The following is a 21,712-nucleotide window of genomic DNA, read 5'->3' as shown; positions in this document are numbered from 1 at the left end:
CTACCTCTGCCTCCCAAATGCTGGGATTAAAGGTGTAGTTTTTTTCTTGTAAACTCTTAATTGTGATAAAATACACATAAACCTTACAGCCTGGCCCATGTTTAGGCACAGTCAAGTGAGGTTGAGTACCTTTGCATCAGTACAAATGGTCCCTTTAGGTTTTGTTTTCTTTCCTTCCAATTCCAAGTTTCTTAACTGCCATCTTTAGGAAGGGGCTCTATATGTTTGGCTCAGGTGTCAGATTCATGCATCTCAGGCGTAGTTAAGGCCTCTCCCCTTCCCTCTAACACCTGTCTGGACTAGCTGGGCACCATCTCCATCAGAATTGCTGTGGGACAGTGTTGGTCCTCACTGTTTGCAGAACGTGGCCTGTTTGGCCATGGGCACTCATGTTGCTCCTGGAACTTGGGGCTTGCTACACCCTCCCATCCAGAACGTTCCTGTGAATTTACTGGCTGTCTCCTCTCACATTTGAGCACAAGAATAACCGTCTCACCCCTCTCCACGCTGCGATTCTAAAAGCTTGCAGCGGGTCCTGAGAAGTCCCAGGGATGAAGAGGAGGCCCAGCTCTCCACTTCCTGTTCCTGCCCAAAAGAAGAAGAAACAGAGGCAAAAAACCCTTCCTTCCTGTTTTGGGGCAAGGGTCAACATGTCCCTGATCTTCTGACCTCCATCCTCTCCTCCTGGGCATGTGTTTGCCACAGCAGAGGAAGGCACTGGACATGGTCTCTTGGCATCTCCTACTAGCCCTCAGTCTTCTTCCTCTGTCTGCTGTGGTTGAGTTTCTTGGGAGGGAGATTCTTATATGCATGAGTAACGCCAGAGAAAGGCAGGAAGTCTTCAGGAAACTTAGAGAAAAGCTAGCCAGTCCCTTTGAGATCAGGAACTGGGGTCAGTGAATTTCATCTCTAAAGAAGGAAGTCTGCTCCTGAAAGGCTACTGATTGGCTGTCCCGATTCCAAGACTCTTTGTCTTCGTGATGCCCTGACTCCAGGCTCTGTTAGTCATTACAGGCATAGGCTTACCCCTACAGGTCTAGTTGGCTCATCTCAAATCCTATCCATAGATTTCCTATCCCCCCCCCCCTTCTTAAGACAGTGCCTCATGTAGCCCAAACTAGCCTCAAACTTACTATGTAGCCACGGATTGCCTTAAATACAGGTCTGCATCTCCATATCTGGTTTATGTAATGTTGGGGATCAAGTCCAGGGCTGTGTGCCTGTTGGACAAGCACTCTAACAACTAAACTACATCCAAGTCCCCCTTGATTTTTTTATGTGTATATGTGTTTTGCCTGCTTGTATGCATAGGTATGTCCCAATGCCTGCAGAGATCCTCCAGAACTGGAGTCACAGATGGTGTGAACCGCCACGTGGGGGCTGGGAACTGAACCCTGGTCCTCTACAGAAGCAGCCAGTGCTTTTACCTTGAGAGCCATCTCTCCCGCTGTCACCCACTCCCACTCCCTAATCCCTTAAGTCACTTCTTTTGGCTGCTGTGTTGAAACTGAGAGAGTGCTCTCTGCTCTGTCACCGACTGTGTCTGCCGACATGTAGATACTCAGTGCTGGCCCGCTAGGGGAGCTAACCCCACTACCGCCTGAGGGAAGGAAGATGAATGAACCATTTCAGCCCCATCTGTCAAACGCTTCTACCATTCTAGGGTCTGTTGTTTTATCATACATTTCAGTCAGTCTACTTCTTAGGCCCTAAAGGGAATTCAGTCGAGATGGCTGGACTATCAGTAGATAGTCTCCTGCCAAGCACAGGTTGAACCTTGAAGAAGAGGAATAGGAAACAGGGATATATAGGTTTTGCTAGGCTGCCCTAATAAATACCACAAACCAGACAGCTGCAAACATGGTGCATTAGTGTGTGCTGTTCCAGAAGCCAGAAGCCCATGTTCAGGTTTGGTCTCTTTGAGGGTGGAGAAGGAGGACATGTCCAAGACTCCGTCTTGACTACAGAAGACTGGTTGGCAGTTAATCAATAGTGGTGCTTGTCTTGGAGGTTCTGCTTTGCTTTTTAAGCAGCATTCTCCTTGCATGCTTGCGGCCATGGCCACAGTCTCGTTTTTATAAGGGCACCAGTTATACTGATGATAAAGTATTCTAGCTTCCCCTCTCTTGCTGTGACAGCACCATGAGTGGAAAACACTAGGACTAGAGCGATGGCTCAGGGGTTAGGAACAGCACTTGCAGCCAGGTGTGGTGGCACATCCCTTTAATCCCAGCACTTGGGATGCAGAGGCAGGAGAATCTCTGTGAGTCCAAGGCCAGCCTCATCTACAGAATGAGCTCTGGGACAGTCAAGGCTATTACACAGAGAAACCCTGTCCCCAAAACCAAAAACAGAATGAAGAAGAAGAGCACTTGCTCTTCTTCCAGAGGACCCAGGTTCAGTTCCCAGCATCCCTGTAGCGGTAACAACTGCCTGCAGCTCCAGTTCCAGGGGATCCGGTTCCCCCTTCTGGCCTCCACGGGCTCTGCATGCACATGGTGCACAGACATACATGCAAATAGAACACTCATACACATGAAATAAACGTTTTAATTAAATAAATATAAAGCTAAAATAACCACTGAGGGGAGGGAAAGGGTTTGTTTCTGCTCACAGGCTACATTCCCATCGCTGAAGGAAACCAGAGCTGGAACTCAATGCAGAAATCATGGCGGGATGGCCACTTGTATCCTCTTCCACCCAACAGCACTGCGGAGCCTCTGCCACACAGCTTGCCAGCTTTTCAGAGTTAGGACTCAGAAGAATGTTAACTTTTCTTTTATTTTTCTTTATTCCTTTCTCGGTTACTGACCAAGAACTGTGTGTGTTTTCCCTGGCATTCTGAACTTCTTTCACTTTTTCCAAAGCCCCCTCTTCTTTTGCCACAGGACTGCTTGTTGAGCTCCCTTGCAAGGGGCAGCTTTCCTTCTGGTCTCCATTCCCCTTCTCCTGGCAGCTGCCAAGATAGACAGCTCGCCTGCCCTGCTGTTTTTTACTAAGCTTGTCCACATGCTTCCTTTCACAAAAAGAAGAAGAAACAGTGGAGGAATGTGTCTTGCTGGCTGTCTCCTAGACTTAGTTCCAGGCTCGTACTTAGCTAGCTTTCTTAGACAGCCCAGAATCACCTGCCCAGGGAATGGTGCTGCCCACAGTGGGCATTCAAGACAATCCCCACAGACAGGCCTATATGACTAATGTGATCTTTGCAACCCTCGATTGAGACTTCTTAGCTGACTCTGGGTTTTTGTCAAGTTCACTGGGGCATAAAATAGCTTCCTCTTAACTACTTAGGTCTTCAAGGAACTTCTTTCCAAATAAGGCCACATTCTGAGATCCTGAAAGTTAGAACCTATGAGTTTTGGAATGTGAGAACAGAGTTCAACAGCCCAGTAATGAGAGACCAAGAGAATATGAGGTTATGTGTGAACTATGCTTTAAATTCCAGTTCAGGGACCTTTAACTAGAGCCTTTAATTTTTGTTTAGTTCTTTCTATCATTCATAGTTCCTGGTAATCTTTTACACACTGCTGAGGTTTGGTCCCCTCTGGAACACTATACAATACAAGTGACCGGAAGCTGGTGATTTCCCTGATTCTCTGAGCCTGAGGATAGCATGGGTGTGACATGTGATGCTAACAGGTGTCATATGACCTTGAGATATTTGCCGTAACCTTTTTAGACTCATTCACTGTTTATAGTATGGCTGAATTGGGGCATTTGGATGCATTTAAGTAGAGATGGTAGAACAAAAAGATCAGAAATTCAAGGTCATTGATGTTTGTAGTGAGTTCAAGGCCAGCCTGATGCACTTGAGATTCTATATTAGTTACTTTTCTCATTGCTATGGCAAGATGCCAAAAAAAAAAAAAAAAAAAAAAAAAAAAAAAAAAAAAAAAAAACCTTAAAGGGAATGTCTGTTTTGGTTTCCATTGTGAAAGGACAGTCCATCATTGTGGGCAAAGCTTGGTGGCAAGAGGGTGAAGCAACGTTGTATCGTTAAGTCTATAATCATAGCCCATAGGATGGAGCCACCACATTCAGGGTCTTCCCACTTATCTTAAAGCTTTCTGAGAACACCCTTAAACACACCCAGAGATAGGTTTCCACAGTGACTCCAAATCCTATCCCGAGTCGACTGTCTAGACTAACCATCCAAGACCCTGGCTCAAACTCACGAGTGGGGGCAACTCTTCCAATAAAGTGATAGGAAAGAAAATAAGACCTCTTGTTCTCATCTGAAGTCCTGCTGGATTTGTTTGCTTCAAAGAATGGGATCCTCTGTGCCTAATGGCTCATAAAGACAATGCTCTGGGCTCAGAAAGCATGCTGTCAGCCAGAGTGAATATTCCTCACCAGGCTTTGGGCTTTTTCCTTCCATGCCTCAGCGCCCACACTCATTAAGTGTAGCTCTCCCCTCCTTCTTCCTTGTGCATTTCCCTCCACTATCAAGACCTTCAGAACCAGGGTGGTGTGGACAGTTTCCCAGTTTTCCAGTTGAGCAACTTACCAAGCACAAACCCAGACATCAAGGCCAAATAAATAAATAAATAAAGCCTTAGACAGAAGATCCCTACATCTGAGGGATTTCATGCACCCACTGTCGAGGCAGCACATTTCCTGTGTCCGGAGCTCCTCTGCCTGCCGGCTCTGGTCTCTTACGTTTCCACACTCGGCTGCCAACTTCTAATAACAGAGCAACAGGCAGCAGGGCAGGAGCATCAGACCCATTCCATACGTGGGTGCAGACGCTGTGCTCTGAAACAAAGCTTGGAAGGTCTTGTTGCAGGCCTCTCGGCCTTCACAGTGGCTGTGCCCAGACCACTAGGAGCCGGGAATTAAATACCCTTGGATCCACTAGTCTACCATTAATGTTATCATCTTCATCAAATGCTTCCTCTTGCAGTGGTGTCTGCAGAGAAATAAATAAATAAAGCTCCTCCACCTCTTGTTCCTGCCCAGGATCCTGAGGCTAAAGTCCGGTCTGAGTTGAATTATCCAGAGTGCTGTCTCCTTCCTTCCCTCATTGTTCCCCAAGCTCTGGGCAGGAACAGAGAGTGAACTCTCTCCAGGACATTACATCAGTTCCCCCTTTCCCCTTGGCATGAAAATGCTTCCACCCCTAGCCCTCCCTGACTTCCTAAGGCCTGCCCCAACTGCACACACACACACACACCCAGCCTTGAAGCCAGGACATCAAAGAGAACCTGCAGGTAACCTGATTATTGACCAACGCCTGCGTCTGTTTTGTAATTTAGAAGACAGGAAATGGGTTCCGGAAATGGGATTTTTTTTTCTTTTAGTACACAGTCTCCATGATCTTGTTAAACCTTAGTAATCTTTTAAGTAAGGAGAGCCATCTTGTAAGCAAAGAGAGATATTTAGAAAATTTTTTTAAAGTCAGAATGAAACTGTCCTTACTTTTTAGTAATCACACTCTGGAAAAAAAACCATAAATTTCTTTATGGGTGGCAGAATTTAGGACCTTATTAGCTATGAAAAGAATATTTACCTTGTCACCAAAAATCACTTCTGTCATAAGATTATTAAATCTTAGACATTAAGATTTAATTAAACGTAAGATAACATCATTGAGTCAGTACCGGAAATAAAATGAGGCAAATGGTGCCTACCATTCCAACCTGTATCTGGGCAAGATTTGCCAGGGCTTCAAAAAGAAATGTTTAGATGGCCATAGTAGTTCATGTCTATAATCCCAGCGCTTGCGAGGCAGAGACAAGAGGATCGCTTTGAGTTTGGACTGCTACAGTGTAAGAGCCTATCTCTTAAAGAAAGAACCAGGCAGTGGTGGCACATGCCATTAAAGCCAGCAGACAGTAGGCAGGAGCAGGTGGATCTCTGTGAGTTCAAGCCCACCCTGGACTACAGAGGAAGTTTCAGGACAGCCAGGGCTACACAGAGAAACCCTGTCTCAAAAAGAGGAAGAAAGGAAAGAACAACACTTTTATAATAGAAACTATCAAACCCCTACAGAGAGGTAGAGAGGACCCTGTAGGGAAGCAGCCTGTACCCACAGCCACTGTCAAGAATCAGTCACCACTACACTCTTTCCCCCATACCTCACCTGGCTCTTCGCCTCCCAGTGTGTCATATCCCCCCATAAATACTTCTGGACAGGCCTAAAAAGATATAGACCATTTATATAGTCAGAAGTGCAGAGCCCAGGGCCTCAGCTCAACCCCAGTAGCTTCTCCGCATACGGTTTCAGTGATCCCTGGCTGGAAAACGTCGTATACAAGTGTGAAGCAACCTCTAAGAAGGGGCCTCAAGATTGCAAGTGGCTGGTGGATCTCCCTCTTTAGAACAGGTAGTCATAATGTAACAACCGCATAATGCCTGTTGGCTGGCTTTGTCTGTCCTTTATAAGAGGCTTGGATACAAAGTTTAGATTTGGGTTACTTTTTTTTTTTAAGTTGGTTGTTTTTTTGTGTGTGTTTTCGAGTTTTGGAGTGTTTTACTTACAATGGGACAGGTTGGTGATGAGACCCACGTCTAAACATGAAATCTGTTTGTACTTCATACATACACTGTACATGTAGCCTGAAAGAAATTTGACAGAATATGTTTCAGTTGTTTTGTTTACGAAACAAATTTCAATGATGCTGCATTTTCCACGGGTGGCACTTTGTAGTCCCACTCAGCAAGTTTCAGATTCTGGAGGGTTTGGATGAAGAGTCTTACGCTTCTTCTGATCTTTTCTCTGGCCGCCCCCATGCTGCATTCAAGATTTCTGCCCCACACAGCACTGATTTTTGAGACAAGGTCAGGCTTAAGTTCAGTATCTAGTCCAAGCTGGCTTTAAACTGCTGGCAGTCCTCCTGCCTCAGCTTCCCAAGTGCTAACATTACAGGCATACACCTCCACACCCTGCACAGACTCTTTTCTCATGACTTTCAACGGTTTTGCTGTCAAGTGCCCGGGGTGTGATTTCCATTGTGTATAAGCACCTTGGGTTTGCTGAGCTTCTGGAGTTTCCTAGTTTGTTTTTGACATTGTAGCTTGTGTCACTTCAATTTGGCCATTATTTTTCCCCTTCCTCTCCTACCCGTTCTTTCTGTACTCTAGGCGTATTTGGCTAGTTGATGTTGTGATTTGTGGTTAATTTTATTAAGTCTCTAATCCTTTTCTCTCATCTCCAGTATGCTAGGAAGTCTGTCTAGTCTACTCTTACATTTCATATAGTGTGATTTTTAGTTCTAGAATCTTCGTTCTTCTTTCCCAGGTTTCAGCTTTCTATTTTGACAGTTCCTGTATGTCGTTACTCATTGTGACTGATGTCCCTGAAATACTTGATAGCTACCTTTAATTCCTTTAAAGTCTCTTTAGCTGATCCCATCAGAGTCACAGAATCTGTTTCTTTTGGTGGCTTTTTAATAATAGATCACATCTTTTAAGTCTAGAAAAACCGTGTTGATACAGAAGTTTATAAACTGTAGAGACTTTGGGTTTCGTTGTATTCCTCTGAAGAGTAGAGACTCATAGTCTTTCAGGCAGTTAATTTAGTGGCCAGTCACTTCCAGTGTGTGGAGGCCAATTTTCACTTTGCTGCAGCAAGTCCACCTCAGTTTGGCCTTTAGCCCTCAGCAAGGCTCCTTTGTTCTGTAACACAGGATCTGCCGCACTGACTTGTGGCCATGCTTGGGTAAAGGACAGCCTGGGGTGTTGATGGAGCCGTTTAGCTTAATGAGACTCAATCTCTGACCTGCTTCTCCACTCCAGTGACCAGGAGCTGAGACTTCTCATAATTTCCAGCCCACAGCTGTGGCTTTTGAGTCTCTCCTGTGTGTGTATTGTTCAGGAGTCAGGCAAGAGCTTGAGAGAACATTGTGCTGGGTTAGTAGCTCTTCTTTCTGGCACTCTTCCCTTGATGAGGCTTCCACACATTTCTGCCATCTGGGCATCCACTTGTGTCCTGGAAGCTCACATGGCTTTCTCTTGTGCTGCACTGATGAGGGTACTCTTGTGGGAAAACTTCCCAGACCTTGCTCTATGAAGAATAAAGACCCTCGTATTTTTGTCTATTTGGGGTCACTGTCTAATACCTTTACATGGCTTTTTTGAGTGTCTTATATCCAGTTTCTATAAAGTCTGTCTGTAGGAGATTTAGTCTGAGGGATCCACTGCCGTTATTGCTACTGGAACCTCTCTTCCTCTTGTCAGATGAACGGTGGCAGGTTTTAAATCCTTTACTATCCCTTTTATATCTGACCATATTGCCTGAATATTGGTTTCCAGCAAAGTATTGAACTGTCTCTCATTCCTTTTCCCAGTTGATTAGTACTCTGCTATTTAGTGATTTAGATTATTAAACAAGTATCCTATGATATTTGTCCCAATAAGTAAGGGTTTGTTGAATTTATGGCCACAGATCATACAACAGTCATGAAACATATTTTCCCTTTCTCTGACTCTCGTGGGCCACAGTCAGTGTTTCTTTTGTTCACTGTCTCACATGATTAGGGAGATGTAGTAGGATTTTTTAAAGAAAAAAATTCTCCATTTTCATGCCAACCCAGTATAAGTCTTAAGGGAACCAACCCCACCTCTTTCTCTGACTGCTGACCCTGGTAGAGGCCCAGTTCCCCTTTTCAGGTTCTTCATATAGACAAAGGTGAAGTCTTTGACGTCGTTTTGACACTTAGAACTGTGGATAAGTCTGTGACCAGAGTAGGGATCGGCAGAAGTGTTCATTCTGCTGAGACTGTCCCAGTAACACACGTGGCCAGAGTACCCCATGAAGAGAGACATGAGCTCTTCTGCTTTTATACCTTTCTGGGCTTTAGCAGGGAACCACTTCACCTGTGAGCTGGTCCGTGCTCAGCTCAGCCCCACCACTGCTTCAGCTATTCACTTCCGGTGTTGCCCTCAGCAGCAGTCCATTCAAGTTCAAAGGAGAGCATGTGTTGTTGGGGTGCCTGTGTACCCCATCCTTCCTCCTTGCCTCTACTAACTCTGAGCCCGTGTAAGATCAGTGCATTCAAGGGCAAGCTTCTAAAAACTCTCTCAAGCACAAAATTCACCATTCAGTAAAACAGGAATTGTTGCTGTTGAGAGCAGGTTTCTGGATGATTTAGTACCCTGGGGTCTGTGTGGCACAAAGTACTGTAACACATGCATATTTTAGACTCCGATTCTAATGCTTTACCCGTTGGCAGCATGGCATGGGGTAAGTTGCCTGTGATTCGGTTTTATCGTCTGTTAAGCAGGAAAAATAGTGTATCTCCCTCTTAAGAATGTTCAAGTTTTGGGCTGGAGAGATGGCTCAGATGTTAAGAGCATTGCCTGCTCTTCCAGAGGTCCTGAGTTCAATTCCCAGCAACCACATGGTGGCTCACAACCATCTGTAATGGGGTCTGGTGCCCTCTTCTGGCCTGCAGGCATACACACAGACAGAATATTGTATACTAAATAAATAAATAAATAAATAAATAAATACGTTCAAGTTTTAAATAATAAAATCCAGTACCTAGAATAGAGTCACCAGCAGTCGTCATTATTATCAGCAGTAGCACACCTGGAGATGGAGAAGATGGAAATGTAAGCTCCCCAGAGCCTCTGGAGAGGGAAGCTTACGAACCCCTCCATCTGAACCTGCACAGAGGAGTCGAGCGAGGACGAGAGACAGAAGGGAATCGGGTTATCAGGCACTAACAGATGCTGGATGGAATGTCGGTGGGCATTCCTAGCTTGTCTGGTGTAGGAAAGCCATTTCAAGTATGTTTTGTTTGAGCATAGGGAAAGTCACTGGAGTCTGGGTTGGAGGCGCTCCATGTACCAGTATAGCAGCCCAGAGAGCAATTGTGAGGTCCCAGGACTGCAGGTTTACCGCGATCTGTGATTGTCTTTTCTTTTGCCCACAGATAACTGTGTCCAGAGGACGCCCAGGCCACCTGCAGAGAGTGTTCACCACAACCCTCCCACCATTGAACTCTTACATCGCCCTAGGTCACCCATCACCACAAACCACAGGCCTTCTCCTGACCCCGAGCAGCGGCCCCTGAGGTCCCCTCTGGACAACATGATCCGTCGCCTCTCTCCAGCTGAGAGGGCTCAGGGTCCAAGGCTCCAGCAGGAAAATAACCACCAGGAGTCGTACCCCCTGTCAGTGTCTCCTATGGAGAATAATCACTGCCCAGCATCCTCGGAGTCCAACCCGAAGCCCTCCAGCCCCTGGCAGGAGAGCACACGAGTGATCCAGCTGATGCCCAGCCCCATCATGCACCCTTTGATCCTGAACCCCCGGCACTCGGTAGATTTCAAACAGTCCCGGCTCTCCGAAGATGGGATGCATAGGGAAGGGAAACCCATCAACCTGTCTCATCGGGAGGACCTGGCTTACATGAACCACATCATGGTCTCTGTGTCCCCGCCTGAAGAGCACGCCATGCCCATCGGGAGAATAGCGGGTGAGTGAGCTTGGCCCCCTCACAGCCAACCCTTCGCGGAACGGCAGAAGCCAGGTCACACCGCGCCCCATATAACGTGCCTCCAAAGGATTGGGGAGGACAAGGGAGGCTTCTGCTTGCATGAGACAGAGTCCCTAATGGCCTGCTTAATGAGCCACTGGGAAGAGAGGAGTTAATGAGCCTCAGAAATGTTAAGGAACAAATGTCCTCCATGCAGATCCCAAGGAGAGTCACCTCAAATCACAGCCAAGCAAAGAAAACATTTAAAATCAAAGGTTTATGAGTGCACTAATGGCCCCATCCTGAATTTTCCAGGTGCTAATTAATGACCAGACACAGCGTAAAGAACCTTTGTCTCAGATTCGTGCCTGTAATTCTGTCCTGTGGGCAGCTACTCGTACTGCTTTCCCCTGGGGAAAAAGAGGTGAAATTGGAATTGGGGTATTAGGTGTTGCTAGTGGTTTAGACAGAGCAAACCCACACCCACATTCTTTTTCAGTGAAGTTAGAAAAACCCAAATGGCTCTCCTAACAAGAAACCGAGGAGGGTGGGTGAGACTCTACCAATTAAAATTCTGCTAGCCTGCCCACCCCCCCCCCTCACCCCCAGTTTTCATGGAGTTGTCCAGGAGGCCTGTGCAAGTTTGGCAACGTGGAGTCTTTTTTTAGAGGTTATCTTTCCGTTCATGAGAGATCACCGGGTACCTGCACATACAGATAAATGCATCCAATGTACCATATACAACACTGATTTAACACACTGCATCCTCTCCCTTGTAGAATCACACACACGCACGTGCACCCACACACAGAACAGGAGAAAATGGGTACCGAAAGTGTGGCTCGGTAGTTGAACGCATGTCCAGCATGCATAACACCCCAAAGTTTGATCGTCAGAACCACGGCAGCAACAGCAAAACAGCAGCTGTCTACGACTTGCTTGCCTTAAAAAAAGCTATGAAACTTGGGGTGTGCTTGGGATTGAATTCCAAACAGTCCTATGAGTTTAGTGATGGGGGGTGTAGGACATGCTGTAAAATGGGGCTAGCCATGAGCTGTTTGATGGTTAGGTGGGGGAGTGGAGGCATGGGGGTTCGTGTCGTTTTTCTGCTTACACATGAGGTTTGATTGCTTTAATAATGAAGAAACTATAGGATGGGTGGTCAGGGGCAGAAAAGGGGCGGGGGGGGGGATCTTATGGAAACATGCATTTTCCCAGACACCTGGAGGAAAACGATGAAGCGAGAGCTAATGAAGGATGGAAATGGCCCTAGCTGCATCCTGTCTTGGTTCCTTCCCTACCCAGGGTTCTCAGGTCCCGTTCTCACGACAGCCCTTTTGAGGCTGAATCCCTTTGGCATACATGGCCCATTGGTACAGGAAAAACCACAAAGCAGATCCATCTCCAAAGAGACCAAGGCTCTCCCCAAGGTCAGATGCGGGTTGGGTGGCCTTGCTGTCCCTTGGCTGTTGTCTGCGGTTGCTGTCCTTGAGGGCCTGGCCGCCTCGTCAAGGTCTGGCACGTATGCTTTCCTCTCACCACAGACTTCTTGAGAATCCGGAGATAAGCATAGAAGTCCAGAAGGACGGTGTGCGGGAGAGAGGGGGAAGGGAGAGAGGAAGGGAGGGAGGGGCGAGAAAATTGGTCAGACATACATAGCGTCTTCCCCTTCTAAGTGGCACACCTGTTTCGTTGAATCCTACCACCACTTTTAGAACCATATAGTCAATCATCAGTGGTATGAGGAATATAGGCTCGCCAGTTAAGATGCAACTGGAGATACCAGTAAGTGATCTTACTCAGTCTCACAAAGGCAGAGTATCGTCTTATCTCACATCAGTGGGTCTTCAGTCTCATATAGATACTTAAACTCATATAGGTACAGGTGTGAAAATATAAGAATATATGTAGGGTAACAAAGGAAATGAACAGGAAGGGATGGGGGAAGAAAAGGGAGGTAGCAGGTATGGTGGACTATGCTCAGTTACATTATATACTTGCACAAAAGTGGCCTTGTGCTATCTGGTGTAATACAAATGAAGCCCTGTGGAATATTCAGTCAAGTGATAAACCTTGGTATCCGCAGAGGCTTTGTCTTGAGGACACTTAGAAAGACCTGGTTTCTGTTTTTCCTTGACTCTAGGAAGACAGAATGTTCTAGAAGATAATCTTAGGTAGGACCAGATCTTCCAGAGACAATGCATTCTTTCCTACGGATGACTGATTGAGTCCCATACAAATGTATATTAATATTCTTATGATCTTTGTAAATATTGTAAAAATCTCTAAATATATACATTGCCTACTGTACCCAAATTGCAGATGAGCCACTTTAACTGACAGGCATTGCTTTTGCAGGGATGAAATGCTGGGGTGGGGTTAGGTGAGCACTGAGGTCCTGTTCTGCAAGTCCACAATCTGATGCTGAGTCTTGGTTCTGCAGAGATGACGGACAACCCCACACTCCTCTGCCCATTTGTAGGATCCCTCTACCCGTGTCCCCCATCCATCTGTCTTCCTGGGTTCCTAAGAGCTTAGTAAAAGAGATTCCGTTTGTTGAAGGTCAAATTCTGTGAGTCACTGCTGTTTCTGCTGTAAGGCCTGTCTGCGGAGCACCAGAGACGTCTTTACAGATGCTCTGCGAACCTGCTGTTTGATGCAAAAAGGTAGCTCCTTGAAGCCCTTTAATTGAGCACAGCACAGGAAGAGATGAAAGTGCTGCCAAATGTCACACTGACGAGTAACTTAGCTGGAGGGTGTAGACAGAAACACTCCTTACCAGTGTGGAGCAAAACACAAGCCCAGATTCTTTTTTTTTTTTTTTTTTTTTTTTTTAAATTTCCATCTCCTCCCCTCTTCCTCCCCCTTCCCTCCCCCCATACCCTCCCTCCCTCCCTTTTCAGGCCAAGGAGCCATCAGAGTTCCCTACTCTATGTTAAGACCAAGGTCCTCCCAACTCCCCCCAGGTCCAGGAAGGTGATCAACCAAGCTGAGACGGCTCCCACAGAGCCCGTCCATGCAGAAGAGTCAAAGATCAGCGCCTTTGTCCTTGGCTTCTCTGTCAGCCTCCACCGTCGGCCACATTCAGAGAGTCCGGTTTGGTCTCATGTTCCATCAGTCCCAATCCAACTGGAGTTGGTGATCTCCCGTTAGTTCTGTCCCACCGTCTCCATGGGTGAACGCACCCCTCACGGTCCTGACTTTCTTTCTCATGTTCTCTCTCCTTCTGCTCCTCATCAGGACCTTGGGAGCTCAGTCCGGTGCTCCAATGTGGGGCTCAGTCATTTTCTTCATCTATCGCCAGGTGGAGGTTCTATGGTGATATGCAAGAAATTCATCAGTATGGCTATAGGAACTGGCCTTTTCAGGCTCCCTCTCCTCAGCTGCCCAAGGAACTAACTGGGGGCGTCTCCCTGGAAACCTGGGAACCCCTCTAGGGTTAGGTCTCTTGACAACCCTCAGATGGCTCCCTAAATTAAGATATATGCTTCCCTGCTTCCATATCCACCCTTCCTGTATCCCAAGCATCCCATTCCTCCGAGCTCCCCCCATTCTCCCCTTCACGCTTTTCTCTCCCCATCTTCCCTTGGCCGCGTCTCGCCCCACCCTCAACTTCCCAATTTTGCCTGGCGATCGTGTCTACTTCCAATATCCAGGAGGATTACTATATCTTTTTGGGGGGGTTCACCTTCTTATTATCTTCTCAAGGATCCCAAATTATAGGCTCGATGTCCTTTAATTATGGCTAGAAACTGATTATGAGTGAGTACATCCCATGTTCATCTTTTTGGGTCTGGGTTACCTCACTCAGAATAGTGTTTTCTATTTCCATCCATTTGCATGCAAAATTCAAGATGTCATTGTTTTTTACCGCTGAGTAGTATTCTAGCATGTATATATTCCACAGTTTCTTCATCCATTCTTCCACTGAGGGGCATCTAGGTTGTTTCCAGGATCTGTCTATTACAAATAATGCTGCTATGAACATAGTTGAGCAAATGCTTTTGTAGTATGATTGGGCATCTCTTGGGTAAATTCCCAATAGTGGAATTGCTGGGTCCTGGGGTAGGTTGATCCCGAATTTCCTGAGAAACCGCCACACTGCTTTCCAAAGTGGTTGCACAAGTGTGCACTCCCACCAGCAATGGATGAGTGTACCCCTTACCCCACAACCTCTCCAGCAAAGGTTATTATTGGTGTTTTGGATTTTAGCCAATCTGACAGGTGTAAGATGATATCTCAAAGTTGTTTTGATTTGCATTTCCCTGATAGCTAGGGAGGTTGAGCATGACCTTAAGTGTCTTTTGGCCATTTGAACTTCTTCTGTTGAGAATTCTCTGTTCAGTTCAGCGCCCCATTTTTAATTGGGTTAATTAGCATTTTAAAGTCTAGTCTCTTGAGTTCCTTATATATTTTAGAGATCAGACCTTTGTCAGTTGCGGGGTTGGTGAAGATCTTTTCCCAGTCAGTAGGCTGCCTTTGTGTCTTAGTGACAATGTCCTTTGCTTTACAGAAGCTGCTTAGCTTCAGGAGGTCCAATTTATTCAATGTTGCCCTTAATGTCTGTGCAGCTGGGGTTACGCATAGGAAACTGTCTCCTGTGCCCATTTGTTGTAGAGTACTTCCCACTTTCTCCTCTATCAAGCTCAGTGGGGTCAGATTAATATTGAGGTCTTTAATCCATTTGGACTTGAGTTTTGTGCATGGTGATAGATAAGGATCTACTTTCATTCTTCTACAGGTTGACATCCAGTTATGCCAGCACCATTTGTTGAAGATACCCTCCTTCTTCCATTGTGTACTTTTGGCTCCTTTATCAAAAATCAGGTGTTCGTAGGTTTGTGGTTTTAGATCCGGGTCTTCTATACGATTCCATTGGTCGACTTCTCTGTTTTTATGCCAATACCAAGCTGTTTTCAATACTGTAGCTCTGTAATAGAGTTTGAAGTCAGGGATGGTAATGCCTCCAGAAGTACCTTTATTATATAAGATTTTTTTGGCTATCCTGGGTTTCTTGTTTTTCCATATAAAGTTGATTATTGTCCTCTCAATATCTGTGAAGAATTTTAATGGGACCTTGATGGGGATTGCATTGAATCTATAGATTGCTTTTGGTAGAATTGCCATTTTTACTATGTTGATCCTCCCAATCCACGAGCAGGAGAGATCCTTCCATTTTCTGGTATCCTCTTCAATTTCTTTCTTCAAAGACTTAAAGTTCTTGTCAAATAAATCCTTCACTTCCTTGGTTAGAGATACTCCCAGATATCTTATGCTGTTTGTGGCTATTGTGAAAGGTGATACTTCTCTGATTTCCCTCTCTGCTTCCTTATCCTTTGTGTATAGGAGGGCGACTGATTTTTGGAGTTGATCTTGTAACCTGCCACGTTACTGAAGGAGTTTATCAGCTGTAGGAGTTCTTTGGTGGAGTTTTTGGGGTCGCTTATGTACACTATCATATCCTCTGCAAATAACGAAAGTTTAACTTCTTCCTTTCCAAATCGAATCCCCTTGATTCCCTTATGTTGTCTTATTGCTATTGCTAGAACTTCAAGCACTATATTGAAGAGATAAGGAGAGAGTGGACAGCCTTGTCGTGTTCCTGAATTTAGTGGGATAGCCTTGAGTTTCTCTCCGTTTAATTTGATGTTAGCTGTCGGCTTGCTGTAAATAGCTTTTATTATATTTAGGAATGACCCTTGTATCCCTAATCTCTCCAAGACCTTTATCATAAAAGGGTGCTGAATTTTGTCAAATGCTTTTTCAAACATCTAATGAGATGACCATATGGTTTTTTTCCTTCAGTTTATTTATATGATGGATTACATTGATAGATTTTCGTATGTTGAACCAGCCCTGCATCTCTGGGATGAAGCCTACTTGATCGTAATGGATAATTTTTCTAATGTGTTCTTGGATTCGGTTTGCCAGTATTTTATTGAGAATTTTTGCGTCAATGTTCATGAGTGAGATTGGCCTGTAATTCTCTTTCTTGGTTGAGTCTTTGTGTGGTTTAGGTATCAGGGTAACTGTAGCTTCATAGAAGGAATTTGGCAGTGACTCTTGTGTTTCTATATTATGAAATACCTTAAGGAGTATGGGTATTAGGTCTTCTTGAAAGTTTTGGTAGAATTCCGCATTGAAACCATCTGGTCCTGGGCTCTTTTTGGTAGGGAGGTTTCTGATATCAGTTTCTAATTCTTCGCGACTAACAGGACTATTTAGAGCATTTACCTGGTCCTGGTTTAACTTTGGTATATGGTATTTATCTAAAAACTGTCCATTTCTTTTACATTTTCCAATTTTGTGGCATACAGGCTTTTGTAGTAAGATCTAATGATTCTCTGAATTTCCTCAGTGTCTGTGGTTATGTCCCCCTTTTCATTTCTGATCTTATTAATTTGCGTGTTCTCCTTCTGCCGTTGGATTAGTTTGGCTAAGGGTTTGTCAATCTTGTTGATTTTCTCCAAGAACCAGCTTCCTGTTTCATTGATTCTTTGGATTGTTTTCTGTGTTTCTATTTTGTTGATTTCTGCCCTCAGTTTGATTATTTCCAGTCTTCTACTTCTCCTAAGTGAGTCTGCTTCTTTTTTTTCCAGAGCTTTCAGGTGTGCTGTTAAGTCACCAATGAGTGCTTTCTCCGTTTTCTTTTAAGTGGGCACTTAGTGCTATGAACTTTCCTCTTAGCACTGCTTCATTGTGTCCCATAGGTTTGAGTATGTTGTGTCTTTGTTTTCATTAAATTCAAGAAAGACTTTAATTTCTTTCTTTATTTCTTCCTTGACCCAGGTGTGGTTCAGTAGTTGACTGTTCAGTTTCCATGAGTTTGTGGGCTTTCTGGGGGTAGCATTGTTGTTGAATTCTAATTTTAATCCATGGTGATCCGATAAGACACAGGTGGTTACTAATATTTTTTTGTAACTGTGGAAGTTTGCTTTGTTACCTACCAAGTATATGGTCAATTTTCGAAAAGGTTCCATGAGTCGCAGAGAAGAAGGTATATTCTTTCCTATTTGGGTGGAATGTTCTATAGATGTCTGTTAAGTCCATTTGGTTCATTACCTCCATTAAGTCTTTCAATTCTCTGTTAGGTTTCTGTCTGATTGACCTGTCCATTGGTGAGAGAGGAGTGTTGAAGTCTCCAACTATTAGCGTGTGTGGTTTGATGGCTGCCTTGTGTTCTAGAAGTGTTTCTTTTACATACGTGGGAGCTTTTATATTAGGGGCATAGATATTCAGGATTGAGACTTCATTCGGAAGGATTTTTACTGTTATGAGTATAAAGTGTCCCTTTCCATCTCTTCTGATTGATTTTAGTTTGAAGTCAACTTTGTTGGAAATTAGTATGGCCACACCGGCTTGTTTCTTAGGGCCATTTGCTTGATAAACCTTTTCCCAACCCTTTACTCTGAGTAGGTGTCTGTCTTTGTGGTTGAGGTGTGTTTCTTGTAAACAGCAAAATGTTGGATCCTGTTTTCGTATCTAATCTCTTAGCCTGTGCCTTTTTATAGATGAATTGAGTCCATTGATATTAAGTGATATTAATGACCAGTGGTTGTTAACTTCGGTCATTTTTTGTAGTAGAGTTTGTGTGTTTCCCTTCTTCTAGTTGTGCTGGTGAAGGGTCGCTAGATGCCTGAGTTATTGTGGGCGTTGTTGGACTCCTTGGTTTGTGATTTTCCTTCTATTACTTTCTGCAAGGCTGGATTTGTGGCTACGTATTGTTTAAATCTGTTTTTGTCCTGGAATATCTTGTTTTCTCCATCAATGGTGAATGCAAGCTTTGCTGGGTATAGTAGTCTAGGCTTGCATCCATGTTCCCTTAGTGTCTGTAGCACATCTATCCAAGCTCTTCTGGCTTTCATGGTTTCCATTGAGAAATCAGGTGTAATTCTGATAGGTTTCCCTTTATATGTTACTTGACCTTTTTTCTTTGCAGCTCTTAATATCTGTTCTTTATTCTGTATGTTTTGTGTTTTGATTATTATATGGCGTGGGGATGACAAGCCCAGATTCTTACCATTCCGATGAGTGGCTTGGGTATGGGAGGATTTAGACCTTCAGACAGGTAAGAGGGCTGTGTGCTTGCACTCTTACAGGGTGGGAGTTCACAGAGGCAAAAGATTCGGTCTTTGACGTAAGAGAGCTGAGCACAGTTCACTAAAAGTAAAGGTTGTGATGCATACAGGTCTTATGATTCCTACTGAGTACCACAGGAGGTCTGGGCTGCCTTTTAGATGGGCTTTAAAGAGTGCTCAAGGGGCAGGGTGTGGTGGAATCTGCCTTTAATCCCAGCACTTAGGAGGCAGAGGCAGATCTCTGTGGGTTCAAGGCCAGCCTAGTTAACATAGCAAGACCTTGTCTCAAAATACAATTTTTAAATAAATAAATAAAAATACTGCTTAGGCTGTGGGGAGTAAAGAGAAAGGGGCCATTCTAGATGGAGAAAACTCAGGACAAATACAAGATACCAAGCCCCGTGTTCTCTTCTATTTCTATTAGAGATACGAGGCCAAGAGCTCGAGTCTATGTGAGTCAATTAAAAAAAAAATCACATTTCATAAACTCTTCTGAAAAAAAAAAATGTGAATCATGCAAGTAAAAGACCATATAAGCTATGACAGTTTACCCTGGGTATTAACCATATAATAAAATTTAGTACGTGGTTGGCAGTTTAAATACAAGTTAAATCTATTTAAATATAATATGTTTTTTATTTTTATTTTGGAGATTATAAGAGGGGTTGTTATTAAGAGTCCGGGGTGCTGGAAAGGTACCTCAGAGGTAGCATGCTTAGGTAGCATGCACAAGGATAGTTTAAGAAGCTGGAAAATTCATGGTAGAACATTTCACAGAACAGATTCCTAGGTCCTGTTTTTATTGACCAGTCCATAGCTTATATAATATAACATTGGGCTTCTTTCTGTCCATATTTTCCACTGTCATCAGGAAGGGTTTGGGAGGGAAGTGGGAAGTCAATCTGTCAATCTCCTCCAACTTTTACCCACATGCAGAAGAAGGCTTAGAGTGTGCTTTCCCCCACCCCGCCCCAGTGAGTTTCAGAAGCATCGAGTGCATTGGCCGTGAGTACAGAGCTATAGCTGATGAGAGTGACGTCATGTGCTGCTGTGGGCTAAGTTCCCAGTGTGCACAGTAGACCCCCACCTGCAGCTTCAGTTTTACATGAGATGGGACATTCCAGAAAGCAGCTATTTAAATAACTCACTATGAACTGTCGTTGCAGTTGTAATATTTTATTACTGATTGCTTTGTCAGTCTCCTGTATGTAATTTATAAATCAGGTGCTATCATAGGCATGCATAGATAGGAAAAAATAATACTGTATGTTGTGTGTCAGAATGCAGTCAGAACCATGGTTTCCGGTACCCACTGCAGACCTTGGAAAGTGTCCTCTGGGGGTAAGCATCAGGCTTTGTGTTGGAGTCCCTTCTTAGGACGAGATGAGCTCACTAGAAATGACTTTCCAGGTAAACCTGAAGATGGATATCAGTCATAACAGCCCCAAGTCTGTTTCCCCATTCTACCTGGAGATTTCCCAGCAAGGATTGGAGGTCTTGGCCAAATCCAGCCACCACCTGATGTTGTCAATAAGTTTATTGGGGACAGACAGCTCCACATTTGTTAAATGATTGTCTATGTCTACTTTCAAACCATAATCTAAGCATGAATACTCCAAGCATGAATTGCTCCAGAGAGCCTATGGCCACAAAGTCTTAAATATTAACCAATTGACCTTATGCATAAAAAGTGGGGTGCCCCATGTTCCCCACCACTGTTTCCATGAGCAGTCGGTATGCTGAGAACCTCAGACATGACATAGGCTGTTGGAGCACAGACCCGTGTCCCCCATCACTGTTCTCATGAACAGTCTGGAATGCTGAGAACCTCAGACATAACATAGGCTGATGAAGCAGTCTTGCTGGCGAGGAAATACCTGCACTTGAGGTGATGAGGCATGTCAGAGGCATGTGAGAAGAGCAATAACAAATGATGTAAGAGAGTCGACAAGTTCAGGTCTGCAGGCTATGCTCCGAGAACAGTACAGTACAATCGCCGTAGCATCGTTAACATAAAACAAAATGCCCTCAGTAACATAGATTCTTTGTACATTTGAATTCATAGTCACACATTTGTTCATTTATTCAAAAATTATCCTGTCTTTTCTATGTGTAAGACATTGTTCTTGAATTCCTGATCCTCCTACCTCAGCCTTCTGAGAGCTGGAATTGCTGGCGGACACCATCACACTAGACTCAGACAGACCTTTTTAAAAACATTTAAGCTAGGTCGTTTTGATTTTCTCTTCAGTAGATTTTCTTTTTGTTCCTTCCTTGGCCATAATTGGCAGATATTTATCTGCCAAGGACTAATTCCTTGCTAATCTGACATTTGTTTTATAATCCACTGTCGGTTGGTTTGTTTGAGATAGGGTAGCCCATGCTGTCCTCAATTCCTGTCTCAGTGTGCTGAGTTCGTAGGCTCGAACCACCACCTCCAGCCTCCTAGTTCATTCTTAGCTCATTCACTACACAAGAGTGGGGACGTTGGTCCAAGCCCATGACCAGGATGGCAGCAGAGTCTGTCCTTTCTTGTGTGTACCTCATACCTCTTGCTGCACTCTCCCAATTTTGTCAAACTTGAACTTCTTCCAGGATGCCTTTGGTCAGTGGACTCATTGATCCCACAGCTAAGACTTAGAATTCCCTCCCACTTCAGAAGCCCCTCACTCCCAACTCCTCAGTGACAGAGTTCATGGCAGTCTTTCAGATCCTCGGATCTTTAGGAGGACTTGAAGAATGCTTACCTTCAAGAATCCATCTTCATTCAGCATGTGACTAGGGGGACATGAGCTTTATATCATGCTTGTCACAAACCCACACAGTGTACTTTCGTGACTTGGCTTACTGACTGGAGGAGTTATTTGCACAGAAACTCAAGTCAGAAAGCCTCCAGAGGGAAGCAGTGTGGAATATGGGAGAGACCCCTAAAATTGCAGGCCATTTGTGGGGTAGTATAATAGAAACCTAATCAGTAGAAGTTTCCTAAAGTATACACACCTGTGAAGGCTATCCAGATAAAATTAGATATTTATTTGGCTAGTAAATAAATAGCTATTTGGCTGTTTAAAAAGTATGTAGCAATAAATAAAATGACTCCTAATGATATTCTGCTATATTCAGATCAGAGCCTTGTTCAGCCATCATCAGAGAAACATTCTCCTGCAACCGATGGGAACAAATACAGAGACCCACAGCCAGATTATATGC

General features: G+C 44.5%; 1 protein-coding gene across 3 annotated transcripts in view; it reads left to right on the top strand.

The window, feature by feature from the left end:
* The window catches only part of Etv6 (ETS variant transcription factor 6), a 237,420-nt gene that overhangs the window by 202,041 nt on the left and 13,667 nt on the right, over positions 1–21,712 (top strand). For all 3 annotated transcript variants that reach the window (XM_038319522.1, XM_038319524.1, XM_038319523.1), the window contains one exon: positions 9,879–10,424. In XM_038319522.1, the coding sequence (XP_038175450.1) occupies positions 9,879–10,424 (546 nt within the window). The remainder of the gene's footprint in view (positions 1–9,878; positions 10,425–21,712) is intronic.

The sequence above is a fragment of the Arvicola amphibius genome, chromosome 2 (genome assembly GCF_903992535.2).
Source record: "Arvicola amphibius chromosome 2, mArvAmp1.2, whole genome shotgun sequence".
In the NCBI taxonomy this organism is placed as follows: Eukaryota; Metazoa; Chordata; class Mammalia; order Rodentia; family Cricetidae; genus Arvicola; species Arvicola amphibius.
The sequence above is the reverse complement of the archived record's forward strand: the minus strand, read 5'-3'. Positions and strand labels throughout refer to the sequence as shown.